Below are 26615 nucleotides of genomic sequence, written 5' to 3'. Positions count from 1 at the left end.
TAATGTTTTTCCATCTTTGTTTTTGTGATGCCTTACACCTAAGCACTTCATCATGGATCTCCTAAGAACAAGGATATTTTCTTACATAAACGATATCATTATTTTTCCTAAGGAGAAAAAAGAAACAAATAATTCCCTAATGTCATTTAATATCCAGGGCATTTTTTTAAATGACCATTGATATTAATAAAGAAACATGATGATTTTATCTTTTTTTTGTTGTTGTTGTTCCTATTTTTGTTGTTCACCCGTGGCTGTGGCTTGGGCATTTCACATCATGCCAGGCTCTGAATTTTGTTCAAAGTTGCCTGTAATCCTGTAGAGGCTGTGTCCCTGGACAAAGACCACACTCAGTGGTGAGATGCCATTTGTGCTGGGGTCAGAGGGGCTCTCTAAAGGGATATATGAATGAACCTGAATCTTATGGGCCTGGATGTGCCACCATCATATACTTCTAATTTTTGGCCTGTCATGGAAGTGTTCTTTGGAAAGTGTTTCTGAGAAGGGAAGCCTGTGTGGGTGGTAGATTTCCTCTACCCCCTCTGCAGGTTGTGCTAATTTGTGTGTGAAATTAACCACTGGGGACATTTCTTCTAACAGCATTTTAAGCTCTTAAATGAGATGGTCTGGCTAGTAGGGATGAATTTATTAGCACCCAGGGAAAGCCTTGGAGCATCTGTCTTCTGTCTTCCATCTCGTATTTCACCCAGGTAGTGGCTGTGTGTGACAGCAAAAATTCTACCACGGTAACATGAGGGGTCTAGGCTTTTCCTTGGGAAACACATTCATCTGCTTCAGTGCTCACTAGTGGTCTAGTGGTTGTATTCTGATGAGTTTAGTCAGCAAAGCATTTTAAAAAGTTGAACTTCCCTTTTGATGGGGTGAGTGCTCTTCAGTCCTCACCACCTCTTACTGAATCTCCAGTGTAGGCACTTAACTTTGCAGCTCTGGACCAAAGGGTACTGGGGCTCAGAGGGAAGGCTGTTCCAGTGGTTGCCTTTGGCTCTGGGATGTTATTGTGTCTTTTAAACTTTGGGGGTTTAGGGGTTGGTGCTGTGATGATATAGACGCTGGTCATTCTTTCTGGAACTTTGGAAAGGTGAGATCTGGGGCATGCAGGACAGGATCCTTCTAACTTTGATGTGATGCCGCCTCCAGTGGAAGATTCTTCAAGCTGTAGCTACTCAGGAACTGATCCAGCCAGTACCCAAGGAAGACTCTTAAGGACCAATCTTATTAAAGTTGTTGAACAGCAAGCTGGGTTTCTATTCGTCCGACCAGCCTCTTCTTGGACCTGCAACTCCTTGACTTAGATGAGGCCAACATTTTTTTACCAAAAGTTCTGGAGGCTGGGAAGTCCAAGATCAAGGTCCAAAGAATTTAGTTTCTGGCGAGTTTGCTTTTCCTGGCTTGCAGACAGCTGCCTTCCCTCTATGTCCTCACATAGTAGAGAGAGAGAAAGAAAGAGATGATTTTATCCTTTGGATAAGGATTTGTAGAAAATTTAAATGAGGAGGACATCTTTTGCATTTGTTTAGATAGAAAATAAGGTTATTATAACAGTTGATTGAAAGAAACAGCATATCTTCTGAGAGGATAACAGATGATGTATCATTCACAACATCGATTCCTTTATTGAACTGAATGTCTGTAAGACACTGATTGTACCTACTTTATGATAGAACCTATTTGAACAGTCTTAGAAGCTAGATGTGAGATTGGTTGGCACATCCATCACAGGTTTATGAGTCATACAATCCTCAGTAGTAGTTAAAATGAACCTAAAAGAGAAAAAAATGGATAGGCTTTAGCAGTTGACTAATATAAATCTTTTATTTCAAGTCTTGGGTAGTGTTGTTCTTTTGTGAATCAGAGCCTGTGACAGGGAAAGTGGCAGTGTCGTGAGTTCTGTGTAAATGAGTGATTCCTTCCCATTTGGGATTCTGTATCTGCTAAACAAAGTGAGGCAACTCTGCTTATGGAAAAGAAGACTATTCTATTCTGTTTCTCTCTTTTTTCTCTGACAAGCCTCTTATAGAATGATGAAAACTATTAACTTTTACTATAAGCTTGGAGAAAGAATTGCAGGCCTATCGCTTGATACAGAGGTTATGTGAGATGTGATGGCCTTTCCTAAATTAAAACAAACAAAGTGACAAAACAATTAAAGCAAACAAAAATAAAATTGTGAGAATGATTATCTTATATGATTTTTTTTTAATTTCAGAAAGCCAAAGGTAAGTATAAGAAAGCAGTGAAATTTTGCTTGTATCCAATAGAAACTAGAGAATGTGATGATAATGAGAAAGTAGTCTGTAGATTCTTGAAAATGTGAAGCTGTGTGAATCTTGGTACAAGTCTCTGGAAACACTTAATTATGGATTACTGAGATGCTGCTTTAGGATCATATAGTGCTTCTATGTTCTTTATTACCCTGAAATGTATTTTATCCACCAAACATGTTTTTGTGAACTCCTTAGGGTAGCAATTCTGTCTTCATGTATCACATGCTTATGAAATGCTACATACAATTCTGGCACTTCATAATAAAAAGAATAAGTCTAGAAGCAAACACCTTGTATAGGAGGTGCATAGCATGAAATAAATATTATTTATCAAGGTAAGAGAATAAACCCTGTTCAAAATCATGTGAACAACTACTCTTTTGCAGGTCTAAGAATGGATGGAAAAAATGCTTTGCCTTTCAATTTTTTATTAGGAAGTTTTAAAACCAAAGATATACTTTTAGAATAAAAATAACTGATTTCTTCCTCAGAGAATCAAATGTATAAACTTTTATTTTCTACTTCATAAAGAAAAGAACTGAAATATGTACTTTCTCAGTTCTCTGCTCATCTTCACATCAACAGATTACAGAGAATTGCCTCATGGCTTGAGTAAGTAAGGTTTCCTCCTATCCAAGGCTTAGCCTACTTCCCATGCTTTGGATTTGATCGTCTTTGGCTCTTGAGGAGTTATAACTCATGAGTTATCCCCTCCCTTTTCTGTCTTTTAACTTTCTCTTTCTATTGGTTCTTTCCCCCATCATATAAATATGTTGTCTTTCTCATTAGAAAAGAAACAAATGCATAAACATCCTGAAATTTCATACTATCTCTGGTTACTCTCCTGTTTTCTGCTATCCCTTAATATTCTAGCTTCATTTAAAAACATATTTTATTCATTTTCTTTAAGTTGTAAGATTAACACAGGTTCATTGTTAACTATTTAAAACAGACACAAGAAAATTACTCAAATGTCTATCATCTAGAATGAACCACACTTAATACTTTGTTAAGCATAAGTGCAAATTGTAACTTCTTATAAAGCATGTTTGTCATCAGGTACCTTCTATAGAATAAAAATGGCTAGATGAAGAGTATTTTATTAATTAAATGTACCATAGTTATGTAAATAATCCCCTCACATTGGATATTTAGAGTATTTCTAATCACATTGTTCTTATGAACAAAGTGAGCACCCTTGTAGCTAAATTGCCCACAGTTTTCTTAAGGTTATATCCTATAAGTAGAATTAGTAGATTCAAGTGTATGATATTTTTAAGGCTTGATAGATTAACAAAAAGTTTTCAAGAAAGTTTGTATCAATTTGTTTTCCTTTTCAACTGTACTTTTTCTCATACCTCCATAATTTTGATCTGTAAAAATTCCATCTCATTGTTTTAATCTTTCTTTTATCTATATTTGCACATTTTCATGTCTTCATTGATTATTTGCATGTAATATTTATTATCTATTCATATTCTTTGCCACTTTTTCCATTGGAGTGATTATATTTCTTGTTAATATTATTTTATATTGAAGATACCAACCTTTTTTCTAATCTATTATGTTTGTATTTAGTTAACATACTTTCATATATTTTCTTCATATTCCTTTAATCATTTTAATGGGTTTGATTATGAATTTTTTCAAATATTCAAATTACATTCAGCAATATTGCCCTTATTTTTTACTGCTTCTGTTATCAAACTTAGAAAAGCCTTAGCACTTTTATGCAATTGTTTTTTAATGTAAAATTTTATTAAAGGATGACCTATATAAACCAAAATACACAAACCATAGTGTAAAGCCTTAATAATATATATCCAAGCAACTAGGATAAGAAACAGAATACCACCAGCACGAAGCCCATCATTCACCCTCCCTGCACTGACACCCAACACCATTTTTGGAACTTTTTAAAAAATGAAATCATACAGCAATATTCCCTTGTGTCTGACTCCTTTCAGCATTTCGTTTGTAAGATTCATCTCTTCCTGTTGAATGTAGTTGTTCACTGATGCATTTATTCCATGCTGCTATGAATATTCTTGTACATGTTTCCTGATGAATATGTATACACATTTTTCTTGGATATATATCCTGGAGTGAAATTCTGGGTCACAGGGTTGGTGTATTTTCAATTTTAGAAGACTCTGACACATAATTTTCAAAGTAGGTTGTTATTTTGAAGAGAGGTGAAGGATAGGAAAGTTTTAACCCGCTATCATCATGTGTTGACCATTTCTGTATCCTTATTTTGTATTTATACCACATTCAAATTAAAATTTGAACTAAGGAAAGTAGATATAGTTTTTCCATTTTATTTTGCTATTAAGAAATAACTTCAGATTTGCATTTCTAAAGTTGATTCTGTATTCCTAATTAAGGTTAAGTACTTTCCAATTACTTGATTATTTTTCTGTTCCATATATAAAATCTTACAATTCTGATTACATATTATTATTAAAGTCATCATATCTCACATTTTAGGAATGTCTGTGTATTTTGCCTGAATGAAATTTTGAAGAAAACTACTAATTTGTAGTGGAATAGGCAAGGGCTTTAGAGTCAGGCATGAACAGATTCTAATGTTGGCTCTGTCACTTGATAAGCTGCATGATCTTTGGCCAAAGTATTATTTTCTGTAAAATTTTACTACTTGGGGTTGCTTTGAAGATTTAGTGAAACAAACTCTTATGGAATGTTTGCTGTGTGGCAGCCACTGATTCTAAGTGACTTGTTATGAGATAACATTTGCCCTTTACAACAACTCTATGCAGTAGCCTCCATTATCATACCTTTGTTAGAGATGAAGAAACTCAGACTGAGGATTGAAGCAACTGTGCTAATTTACCTGGGTTACAAGTGGCAGAGCCAGAATGTGAACCCAGTTTGGCTTCAGAGTCCATGCTCATACCACTGTTCTCCTCCACATATATAAGACATCTAATTTTGTTCTTGACACACATTAGGCATGTAAATACTTAATATCCTTCTGCTTAGCATAAGTCACCAAAGATTTTAAACGTATTTGGAGTACAATTTCACACTGTTGATTGTTCTTAAACTACACCATCAAATTAGTTGAAAAAATAAGAGAAATATTTCTAACTAATACTGTGTAAAATGACAAATTTCCAATGCTTCCTGAATATAAATTTTTCCAATCACTGTGGTATCTTCTGAGTCCTAATTCTTCACATTTAGAGGAATTATTATTACTATACCATGACTTCTTACTAATTTAGAATAGGTAGTTTGCTGATAGTGTAGTCACCTGACATTCATGTGTCAAAAGATTTTTGATGAGGTATGGATTGCAAGCTGTGGAAATGCCCTATTCAAGGGAGTTTAATATGTGAATGATGGTGCTGAGAGCACATGGTGTGAAATTTGAAAGGGAGAAAAATAAACGTTCTTTAATTTTAATGTTCTGGTTTCCTAAGGACAGAGGTTGGAGGGTGTCAGCTTTCAGGTGCTCCCTTTTTCATTCCATTCACCAAAGCAACAATAAGGAAGAGATTCTGTTGGAGACAAAGGTCCCAGTTAGGTCGCTTATAACTGAAAAGAGAGAGATGATGTCAAGGCTGGGACACGAATGAGGGAACTGGACTGAGGCACAGCTGGTGGAAGGTGACAAATGGAAAGGACGTATCTTTAAATTATAGTCTACATTGTATGGCCAAAATTATATGCTGCAGTGTTATTCACTGACTAAGGGATTTGCACTGTTTGGGAGAGTTATCTTTCAAAAATGTCAAGTGGTTTTTGAAAAAGGATTTAGAGTAAAACAAATAGAAAAATGCTACTTCGTCATTTTTTCTTGCAAGTAAGATGCTGGAATTTGCAAGTGAATAAGTATTTTGGGCTTTTAACATGGTAAGTGCCATAAAAATTATGCTAAAGAATTCTGATTTCTGAATTAATAGAGACAAATTTAATACAGTTTTACCAATGTTAACTTTATAGCTTTATATCAATATAGAGGATTGATTATTTTCTAACTGTGTGCAAAATTTTGAGGGTTAATGTTCAGTACTTAAGGCAAGATCTATATATACCTAGGCCCTAAAAGAAGCAATTACTAAATAAAAAGGCAAAATCATATTCAAATCATGGTAAATTTTGGTAGCAATATCAAAGAAATTTTGCCAGTGTAGATTTATCTTAAAGGGCACATACCAAATATTCAAATGCATCGAAAATGTAAACACAAACTCCATGTACTTAGACAAATCACTCAAACACACACACACACATAAGTGCACAAATACATACATAAAAGTACAGAAACCTTTCCAGATTTTCTCTATCTTTTAAGAACTGTGTGATTATTTTTTTTTCTTTGCCAGGTGGTATTTTTGAATATGTGGAATCTGGCCCAATGGGAGCCGAGGAGCTTGCGTTCAGATTTGCTGTGAACACAATCAACAGAAACAGAACCTTGTTGCCCAACACCACCCTAACCTATGACACCCAGAAGATAAACCTCTATGACAGTTTTGAAGCATCCAAGAAAGGTAATTGATAGATATTTAACCGTATGTTTTCTGGAATTCAAATTTTCAGCTATTCTTAAGAGATTTCTTAATCCCAAAAGTAATTAATAAGTCATTAGGAATATTTTCATGCAAATGTTTCTTTTCAAACTGCACATAAATTTTATCAGGGAAGGTAAATTGATATGATTACCTACTGAAAAAAATTGCTTATAACATGAAATGCAGTGAAGTCTGGGATAGTGAAAAAATTTTCTCCCCATTAATCCTTTTGTTTTGCTACTAAACTATTCCTATTTTAAGAACTTTCTAAAATAAAACAATACCATCTGTGGATTTTACGAAGTTTTACAATCAATTTTTACATTTTTATTTGCATTATATGTCAATTCCACTCTATTACTGTGGTCTCAATTTTCTGACTACCTTGAAAGTTCTGTGGTTCCAAGTGACTTCAAAAAGTCAGTCTAACCTTAACTGGAAAAATTTGAACAACCTTTCATTTGTGTATAGTCTATGCCCATTTTTTAACCGCTTGATGTTTCTTTTTGTGACAAAATAAATGGCTAATGATATGAAAACCAGATTATATGAAGAAATAATAAAAATACCTTATGAATTTTATTTATTTTATTATTTTGTAAAACTGTGTTTTAAATATAAGAATAGAAATATAATTTTCTGGAATATGACTTTAATACATTTATGAAAGAAGGTAATAGAGAAACTATTATCGAGGCATTATTTTAACCAAACAGTTTTAGTAATAAATATGTTTTGAGAGATGTTTTCATAGGCTTACTTTGTCTAAGTAGGTGATCTTTTCTTTTGCATATTTAGGATTCATGTAACAGAAATTAAATTTCATAAAGTAGATTTTCTCAAAGGAGTGGACTTAGAAAGCATTTGTTCTAAAATCCTATTTTTAGAACAATGTTTGCTTTTCTGTAATGCTAATATTGTTTTATTAGCTACCTTACATTCATAGAAATATACATAATAATTTACAATTCTAACTTGGTACAGATTTATTCTAAACTCATTAATATTAAAGACAGTAAATAAGGTACAGTATTTCTTGAGATGAAAGTATCCTTCTTTTCCCCCAGCTTACTTGTGTTTATCAAAACCTATGTTCTGCTTGCCCTTTGAATTCATATCTTTATGAATAAAAATAAGTTTCCACATTTCAGAACGATGGCAGGGTGATGAAAGGTTTTGAAGGCTGAAAAAAAGTGTAAAGGTTATTGTGAAATACTATATTTGTCATCATAATTGCAAAATAAGTCATTAACTGCAAGGCAAGTGGATTTGATTATTGACATAGTTCATGATTATTTCCATTAGGAAGAAGAAGCTCTGTCTCAAATGAAATAATTTAGACCAAAGAATATGGAATATGAGTGCAGTATAAATAAAGTATTAATAGATTTCTTAATGGTGACTTCAAAGTAGCAACATAAAAAAAAAGTGGACTAGAATGTTCTAACAACAAACAGCTTACTATCTTGCAAATATCTTAGCAAAATTATGAGGTGGTAAACCCATTTTGTTTTCAAAATATTAAAAAGGATTTACAAATTTTGTCACCCACTAAAAATCTATTGGGAATCCAGTTCCTTAAGTGACTTTGGCCTGAAGCTGAAAAAGCTCAAGTGAATGTATGAATAAGTTTCTTTGTGAGTTGTTTAAAAGGGTGTATGTCGTGGTTTGGAACTTGTCTTGTGAAGCTCTTGCTTGTCGACCTATTTCTGGTTGGAGGGCACAGCAACATATAAAAAGATAATATAAAGGAGAGATCTAACATAGTTTTTGAATCTTATGGGGCCTCAATAAATATATATGTAATACTGATATTTATGACTAATTACAAAATAACAAATAATAAATTTGGACATTCTTAAAAATTTTTTTAAATTAATTTTTCCAAGGCAAGAATATAAGTTAAATGTTTAAATGTAAACATTTTCAGTGATATATGGTCTTATACTTTTAGTAGATAATACTGTTTTGCTCCTTAAATAAACTTTGATGCACTAGAGCTTGAATTATTATTTGAATCATACATTGCTTTTAAGTGACTCCTCGGATACCTGAAAACTCTATTTCTTATTTGAACACACTTCAAAAAGTTCTATGTAAACTAATATAGTGGTTTTTAACTTTCTTGATTTGTGACTTGTCAAAAATCTGGAGAAGGAAGATCTTTTATTTTCAATGTATGTGAATTAAAATCTGTGTGAGTGAAAAACTTTAGGCTCTAACCTTTCTACTGATTTAGAATTCCAATCATTATTTTAAAAGTAAGAATCTGTATATTCAAAAATTATTTATTTATATCATATTGAATTTTTGAAGAAAGTGTAAACTGTTTTTTTCCAAGTAAAATTTATTTATTAAATATCTCTATGCTTAAGAATCCATCCATCACATTGTATTTTATGTGGCAAAATCTCTGAAGGAAAATATCAGAAAATTTTGCACAGTAGAATCACAAACTATTTGTGAGGGATTAAATCTGAACACCTAATTGATCCCTAAATCCCAATAACAATTCTCCTTAGTCATATTTAAATGTTTGCAGGGATATACAAACCATTGTCCCTTGGAGCAGACTTCCACTTTTGAACATTTCTTACTTCCCTTAAATTGTATCAAAATTTGTGAGAAACTTCTAAACATTTGCCCTAATTCTTCCTTTACCAGTCAAATGAAACAAACTTTAGCCTCTTTCACAGGCCAGATCTTCAAATATTTAAAGATGAGTTTCATGTTTCCAATAACTATTGACTTTCTAGACCCAAACTTACCAGTTGCTTTAGTGTACCTTACAGAATTTCAAGTCCCGTCACAGTCTTCCTATTCCCATCTGAATACCTTCTGATTTAATTATGTCTCTCTTAATTACTGTAATTATTATTGATGTGAGTAAACTTTTCTACAAGTAAATATTGGACTGGTCATAAAGTTCGTTCGGGGTTTTTCCATACGATGTTACAGAAAAACCCAAATGAACTTTTTGGTCAACCCAATATAAACTTAAAAAAAGTAATTCAGTACAATATAGAAGACTTATAGTATCCAAAAGTCAAATAAATAAAGACGATTAAATACTTATCTATTTAATTACATACTTTGATGTTCTTCCTACTCAATGAGATTAATCCCTGTGAGATCACCCTCTATGACTCATGTCAGGTTTTGTATGGGTGTTTGTATGCACCGCTTCACCTATATCATCAGATATTTGCAGATACTTAGCTATGTGTAGCCATAGCTTTTTGGATGTGCAGTGGAAGATAAATGGCTTCTGCTTAAGAATTTGAAATTGTAGAGAATGACCAGTGAATTTGGGAAAGAACACTATTCCCCGATATGAAGTATTCTTCCAAAATGAACACTCTCCCCTTAAATCCTAGAATATTCCCCCTCTTTCTCCTTCCTCCTCTCCTCCCTTGACATTATTTGTAGAACTATTTGAACATTGAGCTGTAGGTGTCTAGGTGAATTTCCCTTGTAACAAACTGAAAATGTTTGGAGTTAGACAAAATGTAAAATCAGCTAGATGCAGATGTTATATTAAAGACAAATCTTCCTTTGAGATGATGCCTTTGGGTTAACAATAATAATGTGGTAATATTGGCACACTGGCATCTCTCCTCTCATTATTGATAGACTTCTGTCTCCTCTTCAGCCTGTGATCAGCTGTCTCTTGGGGTGGCTGCCATCTTCGGGCCTTCACACAGCTCTTCAGCAAATGCGGTGCAGTCGATCTGCAATGCTCTGGGGGTTCCCCACATCCAGACCCGCTGGAAGCACCAGGTGTCAGACAACAAAGATTCCTTCTATGTCAGTCTCTACCCAGACTTCTCTTCACTCAGCCGTGCCATTTTGGACTTGGTGCAGTTCTTCAAGTGGAAAACTGTCACAGTTGTCTACGATGACAGCACTGGTAAGAAAAATCAGTAGCCTTTGCGGCTATGCTTTAAATATAGGTAATTTTCTGAAACTTATTCGAGATTCTTACTGTATTCTTTTTGTTTGCTTGCTTTTGTTCTTTTCTTGTGTTTTTTTTTTTTTAATTAAGGGAAGGAAAACATTTGAAATGAAACATTAACACTAATTTCATACGTCCAAACGAAGAACAAAATCATACACTTTTTTTTTTTCTGTATTTGTATAATAAGCACTTTTGTTCTAGGAAGGATGTTACTGTGAACCATAGTATTGGATGAAGAATAGAGATAGTGTGAAATATAATATTGAAATATTCATTCAAAGAATTTTTCTACTAATTTCAGGGTAGTTTCCCAAAGTAAAGCCTCATAACTTGCTGTCACTGAAGCTTATCAAGAAATCCAGGAAAAAAAAAAAGAAATTCAGACTTTGGCCTTAACATTTTCTATAGCTGTTTATGTGCAAAGAATGTGTGTGAAAAGTAATAACCTTTATATCTGGATAGCACATTAAAGTACCCATTGAAATACTCTGAGTTTTTGGAACTGTTCATATGTAGATATAGCTTAGGGACTTGGAAAATAGTATTTACTAAGTTGTATTTATTTCCGTGTCTTTAAATGAATATTTGCTGGCTAGAGGTGGTCTGTGCTTTCTTGTTTTAATGTCTGTTATTATTTTTATATATGAATGGTTGTTTTGAGGTATCAGATAAAAACAAGTCTCAGAGAAATATACGAACGTAAACAGTAAAAATAAAGTATTAATCTCCTTGGAAGTTATATTGGTAAAGGAACTGCATACTATTTTGATTATTACTTAGTGATAAGGAATTTCACATTAAGATGTTTATCACTAGTCTAAATAGTGCCCTTTAAGTTAGAATTTTAAAATATTTTATTCTAGAACATTTCACTATACCTTTATATTTACATCAAAATTGAAATTCATTTGAATTTAAATTCTCCCCAAATACACCAGGAGCTCACTTTGTTTATAAATGCAGTATTTAGATCTACGTGCAGAAATTAGTCCCTTTGCCAATAAAATTGACCATTTGCAAATTGACAGATAGGAACTCTCCCAAGAGAACAGAGAACAGGGAGTTACAGGGTTGGAAGAATAATGTAAATAATTTGAAAAAATTTTTAAATTGGGATAAGAACTGACTCTAAGATAGATAGAAGCTAAGATAGATAGAAGATTGTCTTTGAAATGAATTCATAAATATATAGAAGTAGGCTTTTTTTTTTGTATTTTTGGATATGTTTAAAAGTCGCAAGGTGGAATTTTTTTTTTTTTTTTTTTTTTTTTTTTTTTTGCGGTACGCGGGCCTCTCACTGTTGTGGCCTCTCCCGTTGCGGAGCACAGGCTCCGGACGCACAGGCTCAGCAGCCATGGCTCACAGGCCCAGCCACTCCGTGGCATGTGGGATCTTCCTGGACCGGGGCATGAACCTGCATCCCCTGCATCGGCAGGCGGACTCTCAACCACTGCGCCACCAGGGAAGCCCTCAAGGTGGAATTTTAATAACACAACTTAACAGAGAGAATTTGTAAACTTCCCAAGTGAACAAGATGACTATTTGATCATGTGGGAGAAAATCTGATGACAGCTAGGACTGTGAACTGAAATGGGAGAGAAATCCACCTCATACCCAATGAGATAAACATTAATAACTTCATTATGAACTTGTGTATCTGCTGTTTACTGCATGATGCAGTATGCATTTTATATATGTTTCTTTCTTCCTTTCCAGATTTATTATGTGCGCTATTCCTCCCATTTATATTCATTTCTATTTTGTTGTGTTGTCCAGTTTGATACACAATAATTATACTTTCATCCAGTCTTTGTTCCCACCTCCAAAACAGATGGGATGGTAGATGAAGTATAGTGCTGGAGTAGGAGAAATTCTTAGAACAATGTTAACAGGAGCTGTTTATTTTTTATGATAATTAGCATTTGTTGTTGTCATGGATGAATGCTTTTAAACACCCTGAAGGTCTGTTATACCTCTGAATGATGTCCAAAATGATGGAAAAGAATTGGCTACATAAACAAAACTGTGTTTCTGTCAGTCATTTTGGAACATATGATTCATTTTAAACATAAACTAAAAATAAGTTGGATAGCTGTCAGCTTGTAAGCAATTCCAGGATAAATTGTGAATATTTGCTTTAAAATTCCTGTGTTTCATCTTTGTTTATAGATCAGCAGTCCATTAACAAAGAACTCTGGACTGGTAAACAGAAGCCTGGGAGTCTAGTCCCAGTTTTGCTACTAAATTACTGGTACAACTTTCGAAAAGACAAGAAGGGAATTGAAATGATTACAGAAAGCAGCTATGGTGCACTAGGCATCGAGGTAGTTGCTATCATATAAACTATTACACTTAATCTTCAAAACAATTATATAAAAACAAAACAATTCTAGGGAAACAGGTTAACACTTCACTATCCTTGCTTCCTCCAGTGACTGGCTTTTCTGCCCACCAGTAGCCCAAGGCAGAAACTTGAATATCTGCCTTGATTCCTACCTTTCTTCAGTCCCACAATCAAGCTCTAATGGTTGTTAATTCTACATCTCTATGAACTCTCAATCTGTTCATTTCTTTCATGCTTTCTAACTAATTCTTAAGTCAAAATCTTTCACCTGGATTATTACTAACAGTCTCCCTACTAGTCCAGTCTCCACACTGCAGTTAAAGTAATTTTTAAAAATGCAATTCTGACCCATTGTCCTATTAATAGTTTCTCTTGCTCTAAGGATAAAGTTAAAACTTTTTTGAAAGGCTTACAAGACCTGACTTCATCTAGTCCCTGGACCTCTCCAATGATATTTGAGTCTAAATCCCTCACTTATGTCTTTCAGATTGAGCCATTAAATTTCTTTCAGGTTCCGAAAATACTGTCCAGTCCACCTGTTTCTCTCATTCTGGCCCCAACTCCTCCACCTCCCTAAGCACCCACACACATACACGTGTGTATTTGCACACACACACACATTCATACCATCTGGCTTAGATGTCACAAAGAAAGACTGTCCTGACTCCCAGCTCCCAAGCCTGGAATAGGTCTCCCTCAACATATCCCCATAGCACTGCAGTACTCCCATGACCATCCCCTATGAGAACATTCATCACACTATGAATGACTTTTCTTGACTGACTTTTCCACTCAATCAAATACACATCTGAATAGGATGGACCGTAAGGCTGCCCACCATTCTATCACTAGCACCTAGGTATTACCTGGCTCATGGAAATACCTAAATAAATATTGAAGGAATGAATGCATAAAAAGGTATTATTATATCCAGTGTTTAGACCAAGAAGCTCCAATGGATTAAGTAATCTGTCCGAGGTCATTTTAGGTTAGGGTAGCTCTTTAGTACTCGCCATTGAGTAAGTAGATTCAACAATAATCATTTCAAAAATTTTATAAGATATCTGGAGTGAATTGTGCTTCTATGTTAAGAGCAATTAAAATATATTTACTCATTTACTTATTTGAACAATCATTATCAAGCATCTTCTGTATACCAGGTGCTATGTTCAGCACAAGGGACAGTATTATAGGTAAAACTTTGTCTCCATGTGCTCAAAGTTGAGTGAGGGGGAGATAGAACACGTGAGCAGGATACTATTATAGTGTAACAAGTACAGAGAGAGAGAAGAAAAAAATATTGTGGCAGCTTAGGAGATGAATAGAGACATGAAAAGAATTTAGGGGAGGGGGAGGTTTTAAAGCTGCCTGGTAAAGGCAGAGGAGTTTTGGAGAGGATGCCATTATCATTAAGTTATCATAAAGGACAAGTAGAAATGTTTCAACTAGAGAAGGGGCATAAGGGTATAACACGTGTAAATGTGAGGATGCCTGAGAGCTGGTTTGTCAGGCAACGACAGGCACTTCATTATGACTGATCATCAGAAACAAGGAAACTGAGGAAGGATGAGGGAGAATGTATAAAAGGCCAACGTAGGAGAAACAAAAAAGAGCTTTTTACTAGCTCCTTTGCTCTGGAATCTGCATGTTACAGCAGTACCAGTCATGTTTGCATGATGTGAACCTGCTTTCCAAACCACCATTGAGTGCCTGAGGGATGGACATACACCCATTCAGTTCCTTTTGTAGGAAATCAAAAAAGAACATAGAGAGAGGGATATCCACTGACTGGACTATGGGTTGAAATCCTGGCTCTGTTGTGTAATTTTCAGCAAGTTATTTGACTTTAAAAACTTGAGTTGACACGTTTGTAAATTGAAGATAATATATATACATCAGGGGATTGTTGTCATGATTAGTGAGATATGCAGAGTGCCTCATGGTGCCCACATAGTAGGAGCTTAAAACTCTCAATAATAGAAATGCCATGTGCTATGTGCCATTTATTCCTTACTATACTCTAACGAAAAGGAATCATTTTTGGTCCCACTTTTCAAAATATGAGACTATTTAGATGCAGAGAGTTGAGATAATTTGCCCAAGCTTTCATAGCAAGTAAGTGGAAGGTCTGGGTTTTGACCCAAGGCAGTAAACTGCAGAAACCACTTTGTTAAATACTGTGATATAATGGTAGTTATTGTGTTTTGATTTGGTTCATTTTGTTGTCATTATTTTACTTTAAGAACAGGAATGACACAATCAGAACGATTTTGGTAAAGGTTCTCTGACACCAGTGTGGAGAATGCATTGAGGCTATTGAGATATGGTAAGGAATAGGACAAGACCAGAAGCAAGAGAATTTCTGAATTAGTCAAGTTGAAAACAAGATAATAGTCTCAATTAAAGAGGTTTTGATAGAATGATTTTGAAGCAGAGAATTCTAGGAAGATTTAGGAGATACAAATTGTAGGACTTAGTAAGTAAATAAGTGGAGAAGTGATGGAGACAGAGACAATAAGGATGACCTCTATGTTTCTGGTCTGGGCTACTCATCAATGGCATATTTACTAAAAAGGAAAACAAGAAAAAGAAATGTGGGAAAGGGTATAATAAATCTGGTTCTTAACACATTAATCTTGAAGCACCTCAGAATCATCCAGTGGTGTTGGAGGTGGAAATCCATCTTGAAAAGTAGGAATTTAGTATGGGCGTATAACGCTCACAGTGGCATTTTGCTCTGTTCTCCATTTGGACTCCTTTGTGATATGATGAAATGAAGACAATTGACAAAAAACTAGGTCATGGTAGGTCAAGAAAATTCAGAGTTATGCTAGTGAGTAGGCAGTCGTGGAGATGAATATAGACATGATAAGAATTTAGGGGAGAGAATGTAAATTTTTTTTTAATTAATGAAGGAAAATCAGTATTTTCTTTTAGATATTAATATTTAACAAACTTAGCTTTGATTAATTTCCATGGTATGAAAAAGAAAAAAAGGCCAGGGCCTTTATCCTAAGCAAAAGCAGAAATGATTTCTTTACTAACTTTGTATTTTTGAATTTTGTATTTTGAATGAATTCTATTTATAGACTATGTTCTAGATATATCTGTGTGTGCTTTTGGAGTTAGTAAGAGTAAAAAATTATTTTATTTTATTTTGCACCTATATTTAAATAGGATAAATAAAATAATTCAATAGAAGTTGATGTGAAAAAAATATATTTCTAGAAGATACTAACTTTTAAATAATATAACAATTTTTGTGTTATAAAACATATAACCAAATAATTTTAATTTTATTTCAAAGGGTGGGGTAATTTGGATCTAAGATGATTATATGTTATATGTTCTAAGTGCAAAGCTTCAAGTTCTCTAATTCCAAGTGGAAATACAATTAGCAATTATGAGTTAAACCTAATTATTAGGATATATTTGATTACATAGTTTGGTGTATTAGTGTTTCCACCATGTTGGTTTTGCATGAACGTAGGTTCTTTATTTCCATTTAAGCAAGCTTCAAAATTATTTGTAATATTATTACTTAAATTTTGATTACATGATAGTATTTGTAAACATATTCATAGAACTAATTATTTCTCTAAGTTTTAAAATCTTTAAAATATTGCCAACCCTAAAAGACAAAAATAAAATTTTTAATCCACAACAATCATACAATTCATATTTCTGCAGATAGTGAAATAAATACATATGTAGGTCTAAAGAAATAGGAGAAGCAGGACTTGTACCAGACTTCAATGATCAGTAGTACTTGCCTTTATTGGGAAAGAAAAAAAAATCATAAAGTGAGAATAATTCCCTGGTGATGACCAAACACTGCCAGTTTTCTATATTTAAATCTGGAACATATTGGCGTGAGCATTCTGGTAACTACTTTTCCCTTAGCCTTTTCCTGGTCTTGTCTGTCTCCTTCTCTATGCAGTGTAGGGGAACGATAGTACTTAAATTATCTCTCTGATGCTCTTGACAATTTTGACTACTCCCTTCTTCAGTGAAAGACTAAAACTCTCCTTGTTTGGCCTCTGTGCCATCATTCTCTCCTTGTTGTGTCCTTCTTTTCAGCCATTTATTCCCCTTCTCATATTCTTAAACTCTTTTTTCTTTCTCTGTTCGTTAAAAGCTAATGCTGTTCAGGTTTTATTCCCAGGCTTCTTGTTTTCTACTTGTTTACCTCACTCTCCCTAGAGCCTTCCATCTGACTCATGCCTTTCTCTGCCTGTATGTTGTAGACTCACTACTGGACATCTTCAGTTGCTTCTACCAAGTGACAGACTCAGAGATTCAGCCACCCATTGATCATCTTTATTTGGATGTCCTACAGGCACATCTAACCCAGCATAACAAAAGCCAAACTCATCACCTTTATTCCCAAACTTGCTTTTTCTCCTAGGTTTCCCTCTTTATCCAGTTGCCCAGCCAGATTCCTAGTGGTCATTCTAGATTCTTGTCTTTCTCTCTTCCCTCATTTCCAACTGATCACTTAATACTTCTCATTTTTATTTCACATTTCTCAAATTTACCTCTGTGCTTCATCCCTACCATCTGTTTTAGTTAACATCTTTATCATAAACCACCTAGACCATGTTCTGCCCTCTACCCTATTTAAGTTCATGTCTCTGATGCAGACAAAATGGTGTTTTTAGAAATGACAATGTGGTGATGTCATGCCCAGGCTTAAAGCTGTTTGGTGATTCCTCAGCTCTTGGAAGAATGAGTTCTAGTTCTTCAGCATGACACGTGCAGCCTTCATCACTGGCACTCTCGTGCCCCTTTGATTTTATTTCCCTGGTATTTCCTCTCTCAATATTTCTGCTGCAGCTTTCCTTGAATAATTGTAGTTCTCCATTACCAATCATGCTCTGCTATCTCAAGTCTCTTTGCTGTGCACAATTTGTTCTCTCAGCTTGTTATGCCCTTCTCATTTGGTGATCTATTCACCACCTTCAGGTATACCTTAAAATATTCTTACAAAGTAAACTTGTTAAGTAACCTTCCCTGACTTCTACCTGTATGAGTTGGTATTTCTATTCTTTGTATGATGCAAGAGATTAGTTGATAAAATAGTTCATCATCAATTTTATAGTACAATTTTCAGCATGCTCACATGACCCATTTAGCAGAGGTGATGATTTCCTGAACCTAAGAGCTCTAAATATTTTGTAATTAATTCATCCATTTATTTGATTCTTCCTTTGTTTTTTTAAATAACTTATTTATTTAGTTCACAAGTAAGTGTCAAACATTTACTGTGTGTCATCGCTGTTCTAGGTACTGGAAGTACAAGAGTGAACAAAACAGACAAAAATTCTTTGCCTTGTGGAGTTTGCATTCTAGTGTAGAGTGATAAACAATAACAAAATAAATATGTATATATATAGCATCAAATGTGATAAGTGTTATGGAGAGAAATAAAACAAGGGAGGCATATAAGGAGTACAAGGAGGGAGTACTACAATATTAAGTTGGATTGTTATTAGAAGAGACCTTATTTAGAAGGCGAAATTTGAGCTAGGACTTGAATGAGCTGAGGAAATATGTCGTGGGAGTTCTGAAGGAAGAGTATTTCAGATAAAAAGCAAGAAGGTAAAAAATAACCAAGGAAGAAAGAGATAAAGAATTCTAAGTAAGGCAGTTTTTTTGTTTGTTTTAGTTTGAAGAAGGATTTTTTGAGAAACTGAAAATTGAAGGAGACTTTTGTGACATCTGTCATTTTTTTATATGTGTATATGTGTTTATGTATATATGTACATATATGGGTATATATGTATATGTTCCATTACTTCTTTGCAATAGTAATGTCATTTCTTTAAAAATAACTGAGTGTAGAGACTTTTCCACATAGAGGCTCATTTTTTTATGAATTACTTAGTAGTGATTATGGTCCATAGCATTCACCCATAAAATAATGATAGTATTCATTTTTTTTTTTTTTTTTTTTTTTTTTTTGCGGTATGCGGGCCTCTCACTGTTGTGGCCTCCCCCGTTGCGGAGCACAGGCTCCGGACGCGCAGGCTCCGGACGCGCAGGCTCAGCGGCCATGGCTCACGGGCCCAGCCGCTCCGCGGCATATGGGATCCTCCCAGACCGGGGCACGAACCCGTATCCCCTGCATCGGCAGGTGGACTCTCAACCACTTGCGCCACCAGGGAGGCCCAGTATTCATTTTTAATTGAGATAAGACTTCAGGGAAAGAAGAAAAGAAATAAATCTAACATATATTCATTTCTGCAAGATGTAATAGATCATTTATTGGATACTTGATTAAAAATATATTGGTTCAGTATCAGAAACACTGCTTTAAAAATTGAGATCCTGAATGGATTAAAACCTAGGTTAGATACTCATTATACATCAGGTGAACACGACTGCCTTCTAAAACAGTTTTCTGTTTCCTACTGAACATTGTATAAATGTTTATCTTGCTTTAATATAAGGTATGTAATCTATATTTGGGGACAGAGTCCACTAGATACAAACATTTAGAGAAAGCAAGAAAGAGTTAACACCCAAATTCTAGACAGGTTAATTGTACATCATTATTTCAGAATTATTACAATTTGGAGGTGGTACAGTGTCCACTCTTCATATTTCAGTGATTCAAAAAGAAGCTCAGGAAATGAATTTTTTTGCATAAATACATTAAACACGTATTAAATTTATCCTGTCATAAATAGAGCTTGGCTAGTAAAAGCTAATGACGATACAAAGCCTAATAGACACGTCTCCTTGCCTTCTTATAATAACCAAAGATATTATTTTACTTGTCATAAATATTTGCATTTCTGTAAATTCAATCATCTTCCATTTGATAAAACAAAGTTAATTATATAACAGATATTAACATTAAAATCCAAAGCACTGGTTCTTAAATTTAATTGATATCAGATAATGGGATTTCCTGTGCTACTGTTAAAACTAGAGATTTCTAGGCCGTCTCCTATTACTCAGTAACTCTGGGTTTATACTCAGGGACTTGCAGGTGGAAAAGGAAACATAGCTAATTGTGATATGCATTACTAATGTTTACCAGTATGTGGTTATCTCTACTTCTAGACCTCAGGAGATAGAAGGTCCTTAATCCTTGAATTTAGGTGTGACCACTGGACTGCTTTAGTTGGTGAAATGTGAGCAGCAGTGTTGCTCGTTTCTGGGTAGAAGCATTTAATTGCCCGTCACTTAATTCTCCAGCTTACTCATTCCTTGCCATACCAATTGTGCTATAAGTTTGAAGTATCCCAAAATGCTGAGCCAAAATATCAAAGAGAGCTGCCTTGGGAAATTATTTAGATCTACAGCAGACCTTGCTTTTATGCGACGTAAACTCTTGTTCTGTTAAATTGCTGTGATTTGGGAGATGATTTTGCCTATAATAGCATAACCTAGTCTAGTAGTTCTCAAACTTTAGTGTGCATTAAAATCATTAGGTGAATGTGTTAAAACCTGCCTGCTGGCTTTACTCCCAGTGTCTGATTTAGTACGTGTGGGATGTGGCCTGAGAGTTTTTTTCTAATAAGTTAGCAAGGAATCATGATGCTGCTGGTCTACTGACAACACTTGGAGAAACATTGATACATTTAATTTTTTTAACATCTTTATTGGAGTATAATTGCTTTACAATGGTGTGTTAGTTTCTGCTTTATAACAAAGTGAATCAGCTATACATATACATATATCCCAATATCTCCTCCCTCTTGTGTCTCCCTCCCACCCTTCCTAAGCCACCCCTCTAGGTGGTCACAAAGCACCAAGCTGATTTCCCTGTGCTATGTGGCTGCTTCCCACTAGCTATCTATTTCACATTTCGTAGTGTATATATGTCCATGACACTCTCTCACTTCATCCCAGCTTACCCTTCCACCTCCCCGTGTCCTCAAGTCCATTTTCTATCTACACGTCTTTATTTCTGTCCTGCCCCTAGGTTTTTCAGAACCATTTTTTTTTAAGATTCCATATATATGTGTTAGCATACAGTATTTGTTTTTATCTTTCTGACTGACTTCACTCTGTATGACAGACTCTAGGTCCATCCACCTCACAACAAGTAACTCAATTTTTTCCTTTTATGGCTGACTAATATTCCGCTGTATATATGTGTCACATATTCTTTGTCCATTCATCTGTCGATGGACACTTAGGTTGCTTCCATGTCCTGGCTACTGTAAATAGAGCTGCGATGAACACTGTGGTTCACCTGTCTTTTTGAATTATGGTTTTCTCAGGGTATATGCCCAGTAGTGAGATTGCTGGGTCATACGGTAGTTCTATTTTTAGTTTTTTAAGGAATCTCCATACTGTTCTCCATAGTGGCTGTATCAATTTACATTCCCACCAACAGTGCAAAAGGGTTCCCGTTTCTCCACACCCTCTCCAGCATTTATTGTTTGTATATTTTTTGATGATGACCATTCTCACTGGTGTGAGATGATAACTCATTGTAGTTTGGATTTGCATTTCTCTAATAATTAGTGATGTTGAGCATCCTTTCATGTGTTTGTTGGCAATCTGTATATCTTCTTTTGAGAAACGTCTAAGTTTTCTGCCCATTTTTGGATTGGGTTGTTTGTATTTTTGATATTGAACTGCATGAGCTGCTTGTAAATTTTGGAGATTAATCCTTTGTCAGTTGCTTCATTTGCAAATATTTTCTCCCATTCTGAGGGTTGTCTTTTCATGTTGTTTATGGTTTCCTTTGCTGTGCAAAAGCTTTTAAGCTTCATTAGATCCCATTTGTTTATTTTTGTTTTTATTTCCGTTTCTCTAGGAGGTGGGTCATAAAGGATCTTGCTGTGATTTAGGTCATGGAGTGTTCTGCCTATGTTTTCCTCTAAGAGTTTTATAGTGTCTGGCCTTACATTTAGGTCTTTAATCCATTTTGAATTTATTTTTGTGTATAGTGTTAGGGAGTGTTCTACTTTCATTCCTTTACATGTAGCTATCTAGTTTTCCCAGCACCACTTATTGAAGAGGCAGTCTTTTCTCCATTGTATTCTTGCCCCCTTTATCAAAAATAAGGTGACAATATGTGTGTGGTTTTATCTCTGGGCTTTCTAACCTGTTCCATTGATCTATATTTCTGTTTGTGTGCTAGTACCATACTATCTTGATTACTGTAGCTTTGCAGTATAGTCTGAAGTCCGTGAGCCTGATTAAGTCCAGCTCCATTTTTCTTTCTCAAGATTGCTTAGGCTATTCGGGGTCTTTTGTGTTTCCATACAAATTGTGAATTTTTTTGTTCTATTTCTGTGAAAAATGCCATTGGTAGTTTGATAGGGATTGCATTGAATCTGTAGATTGCTTTGGGTAGTATCATCACTTTCACAATGTTCATTCTTCCAATCCAAGAACATGGTACATCTCGCCATCTGTTTGTATCATCTTTAATTTCTTTCACCAGTGTCTTATAGTTTTCTGCATACAGGTCTTTTGTCTCCTTAGGTAGGTTTATTTCTAGATATTTTATTCTTTTTGTTGCAATGCTAAATGGAAGTGTTTCCTTACATTCTCCTTCAGATTTTTCATCGTTAGTGTATAGGAATGCAAGAGATTTCTGTGCATGAATTTTATATCCTGTTACTTTACCAAATTCATTGATGAGCTCTAGTAGTTTTCTGGTAGAATCTTTAGGATTTTCTATGTATAGTATCATGTCATCTGCAAACAGTGACAGCTTTACTTCTTCTTTTCCGATTTGGATTCCTTTTATTTCTTTTTCTTCTCTGATTGCTGTGACTAAAACTTCCACAACTATGTTGAATAATAGTGATGAAAGTGGACAACCTTGTCTTGTTCTTGATCTTAGAGGAAATGGTTTCAGTTTATCACCATTGAGAATGATGTTGGCTGTGGGTTTGTCATATATGGCCTTTATTATGTTGAGGTAAGTTCCCTCTGTGCCTACTTTCTGGAGGGTTTTTATCATAAATGGGAGTTGAATTTTGTCAAAAGTTTTTCTGCCTCTATTGAGATGGTCATATGGTTTTTCTCCTTCAGTTTGTTAATATGGTTTATCACACTGACTGATTTGCGTATGTTGAAGAATCCTTGCATTCCTGGGATAAGTCCCACTTGATCATGGTATATGATCCTTTTAATGTGCAGATGGATTCTGTTTGCTGGTATTTTGTTGAGGAGTTTTGCATCTATGTTCATCAGTGATATTGGCCTGTAGTTTTCTTTCTTTGTGACATATTTTTCTGGTTTTGGTATCCGGGTGATGGTGGCCGCGTAGAATGAGTTTGGGAGTGTTCCTCCCTTTACTATATTTTGGAAGAGTTTAAGAAGGATAGGTGTTAGCTCTTCTCTAAATGTTTCATAGAATTCTTCTGTAAAGTCATCTGGTCCTGGTCTTCTGTTTGTTGGAAGATTTTTAATTACAGTCGCAATTTCAGTGCTTGTGATTAGTCTGTTTATATTTTCTATTTCTTCCTGGTTCAGTCTAGGAAGGTTGTGCTTTTCTAAGAATATGTCCATTTCTTCTAGGTTGTCCATTTTATTGACATAGAGTTGCTTGTAGTAATCTCTCATGATCCTTTGTATTCCTTTATTTTATTATTTTTTGTTTTTGTGGTACGTGGGCCTCTCACTGGTGTGGCCCCTCCCGTTGCGGAGCACAGGCTCCGGACACGCAGGCTCAGCAGATATGGCTTACAGGCCCAGCCGCTCCGTGGCATGTGGGATCTTCCTGGACCGGGGCACGAACCTGTGTCCCTTGCCTCAGCAGGCGGACTCTCAACGACTGCGCCACCAGGGAAGCCCAGTCCTTTGTATTTCTGCAGTGTCAGTTGTTACTTCTTATTTTTCATTTCTAATTCTATTGATATGAGTCCTCTCCCTTTTTTTCTTGATGAGTCTGGCTAGTGGTTTATCAATTTTGTTTATCTTCTCAAAGAACCAGCTTTTAGTTTTATTGATTTTTGCTATCGTTTCCTTCACTTCTTTTTCATTTATTTCTGATCTGATCTTTATGATTTCTTTCCTTCTGCTAACTTTTGGCTTTTTTTATTTTTCGTTCTCTAATTGCTTTAGGTGTAAGGTTAGGATGTTTATTTGAGATGTTTCTTGAGGTAGGATTGTATTTTTATAAACTTCCCTCTTAGAACTGCTTTTCCTGCATCCCATAGGTTTTGGGTCATCGTGTTTTCATTATCATTTGTTTCTAGGGATTTTTTGATTTCCACTTTGATTTCTTCAGTGACCTCTTGGTTATTAAGTAGTGTATTGTTCAGCTTCCATGTGTTTGTATTTTTTTGTTTGTCTTTGTGTTTGTCTTTGTTTTGCAGTATGCGGGCCTCTCACCGTTGTGGCCTCTCCCGTTGCGGAGCACAGGCTCCGGATGCGCAGGCTCAGCAGCCATGGCTCACAGGCCCAGCCACTCTGTGGCATGTGGGATCTTGCCAGACCAGGGCACAAACCCGTGTCCCCTGCCTCGGCAGGTGGACTCTCAACCACTGCACCACCAGGGAAGCCCAATCCTTTGTATTTCTGCAGTGTCAGTTGTTACTTCTTCTTTTTCATTTCTAATTCTATTGATATGAGTCCTCTCCCTTTTTTTCTTGATGAGTCTGGCTAATGGTTTATCAATTTTGTTTATCTTCTCAAAGAACCAGCTTTTAGTTTTATTGATCTTTGCTATCGTTTCCTTCATTTCTTTTTCATTTATTTCTGATCTGATCTTTATGATTTCTTTCCTTCTGCTAACTTTGGGCTTTTTTTGTTTTTCATTCTCTAATTGCTTTAGGTGTAAGGTTAGGTTGTTTATTTGAGGTGTTTCTTGAGGTAGGATTGTATTTTTATAAACTTCCCTCTTAGAACTGCTTTTCCTGCATCCCATAGGTTTTGGGTCATCGTGTTTTCATTATCATTTGTTTGTAGGGATTTTTTGATTTCCACTTTGATTTCTTCAGTGATCTCTTGGTTATTAAGTAGTGTATTGTTTAGCTTCCATGTGTTTGTATTTTTTTTTGTTTGTCTTTGTGTTTGTCTTTGTTTTGCAGTATGCGGGCCTCTCACCATTGTGGCCTCTCCCGTTGCGGAGCACAGGCTCCGGATGCGCAGGCTCAGTAGCCATGGCTCACAGGCCCAGCCACTCCGTGGCATGTGGGATCTTCCCGGACCGGGGCATGAACCCGTGTCCCCTGCATTGGCAGGCGGACTCTCAACCACTGCGCCACCATGTATTTTTTACAGATTTTTTCCTGTAATTGATATCTAGTCCCATAGCGTTGAGGTCAGAAAACATGCTTGATTCAATTTCAATTTTCTTACATTGACTAAGGCTTGATTTGTATCTTGATTTTACCCAAGATACGATCTATCCTGGAGAATCTTCCCTGAGCACTTGAGAAGAAAGTATATTCTGTTGTTTTGGGATGGAATGTCTATAAATATCAATTAAGTCCATCTTGTTTAATGTATCACTTAAAGCTTGTGTTTCCTTATTTATTTTCATTTTGGATGATCTGTCCATTGGTGAAAGTGGGGTGTTAAAGTCCCCTACTATAATTGTGTTACTGTCGATTTCCCATTTTATGGCTGTTAGCATTTGCCTTATGTACTGAGGTGCTCCTACGTTGGGTGCATAAATATTTACACTTGTTATATCTTCTTCTTGGATTGATCCCTTGATCATTATGTAGTGTCATTCGTTGTCTCTTGTAATAGTCTTTATTGTAAAGTCTATTTTGTTTGATATGAGAATTGCTACTCCAGCTTTCTTTTGATTTTTTTTTTTTTTTTTTTTTTTTTGCTGTACGCGGGCCTCTCACTGTTGTGGCCTCCCCCATTGCGGAGCACAGGCTCCGGACGCACAGGCCCAGCGGCCATGGCTCACGGGCCCAGCCTCTCCGCGGCATGTGGGATCTTCCCAGACCGGGGCACGAACCCGTATCCCCTGCATCGGCAGGCGGACTCTCAACCACTGCGCCACCAGGGAAGCCCCTTTCTTTTGATTTTCATTTGCATGGAATATCTTTTTTCATCCACTCATTTTCAGTCTGTATGTGTCCCTAGGTCCTAAGTGGGTATCTTGTAGACAGCATATATACGGGTCTCATTTTTGTATCCATTCAGCCAGTCTATGTCTTTTGGTTGGAGCATTTTTAATACATTTACATTTAAGGTAATTATCGATATGTATGTCCCTATTATCATTTTGTTGATTGTTTTGGGTTTGTTATCATAGGTCTTTTACTTCTCTTGTGTTTCCTGTCTAGAGACGTTCCTTTAGCATTTTTTGTAAAGCTGGTTTGGTGGTGGTGAATTCTCTTAGCTATTGCTTGTCTGTAAAGGTTTTAATTTCTCCATCAAATCTGAATGAGATCCTTGCTGGGTAGGGTAATCTTGGTTGTCGGTTTTTCCCTTTCATCACTTTAAATATGTCCTGCCACTCCCTTCTGGCTTGCAGAGTTTCTGCTGAAAGATCAGCTTTTAAACTTATGAGGATTCCCTTGTATGTTATTTGTTGTTTTTCC

The 26615-nt window shown here is 35.5% G+C and overlaps 1 protein-coding gene across 4 annotated transcripts in view; it reads left to right on the top strand.

Moving 5' to 3' along the window:
* Positions 1-26615, top strand: part of GRIK2 (glutamate ionotropic receptor kainate type subunit 2) — a 649287-nt gene that overhangs the window by 242096 nt on the left and 380576 nt on the right. For all 4 annotated transcript variants that reach the window (XM_060114614.1, XM_060114613.1, XM_060114617.1 and 1 more), the window contains 2 exons: positions 6638-6805; positions 10479-10736. In XM_060114614.1, the coding sequence (XP_059970597.1) occupies positions 6638-6805; positions 10479-10736 (426 nt within the window). The remainder of the gene's footprint in view (positions 1-6637; positions 6806-10478; positions 10737-26615) is intronic.

This window comes from Mesoplodon densirostris, chromosome 12 (genome assembly GCF_025265405.1).
Source record: "Mesoplodon densirostris isolate mMesDen1 chromosome 12, mMesDen1 primary haplotype, whole genome shotgun sequence".
Taxonomy (NCBI): Eukaryota; Metazoa; Chordata; class Mammalia; order Artiodactyla; family Ziphiidae; genus Mesoplodon; species Mesoplodon densirostris.
This window is presented reverse-complemented; position numbering and strand designations above follow the sequence as displayed.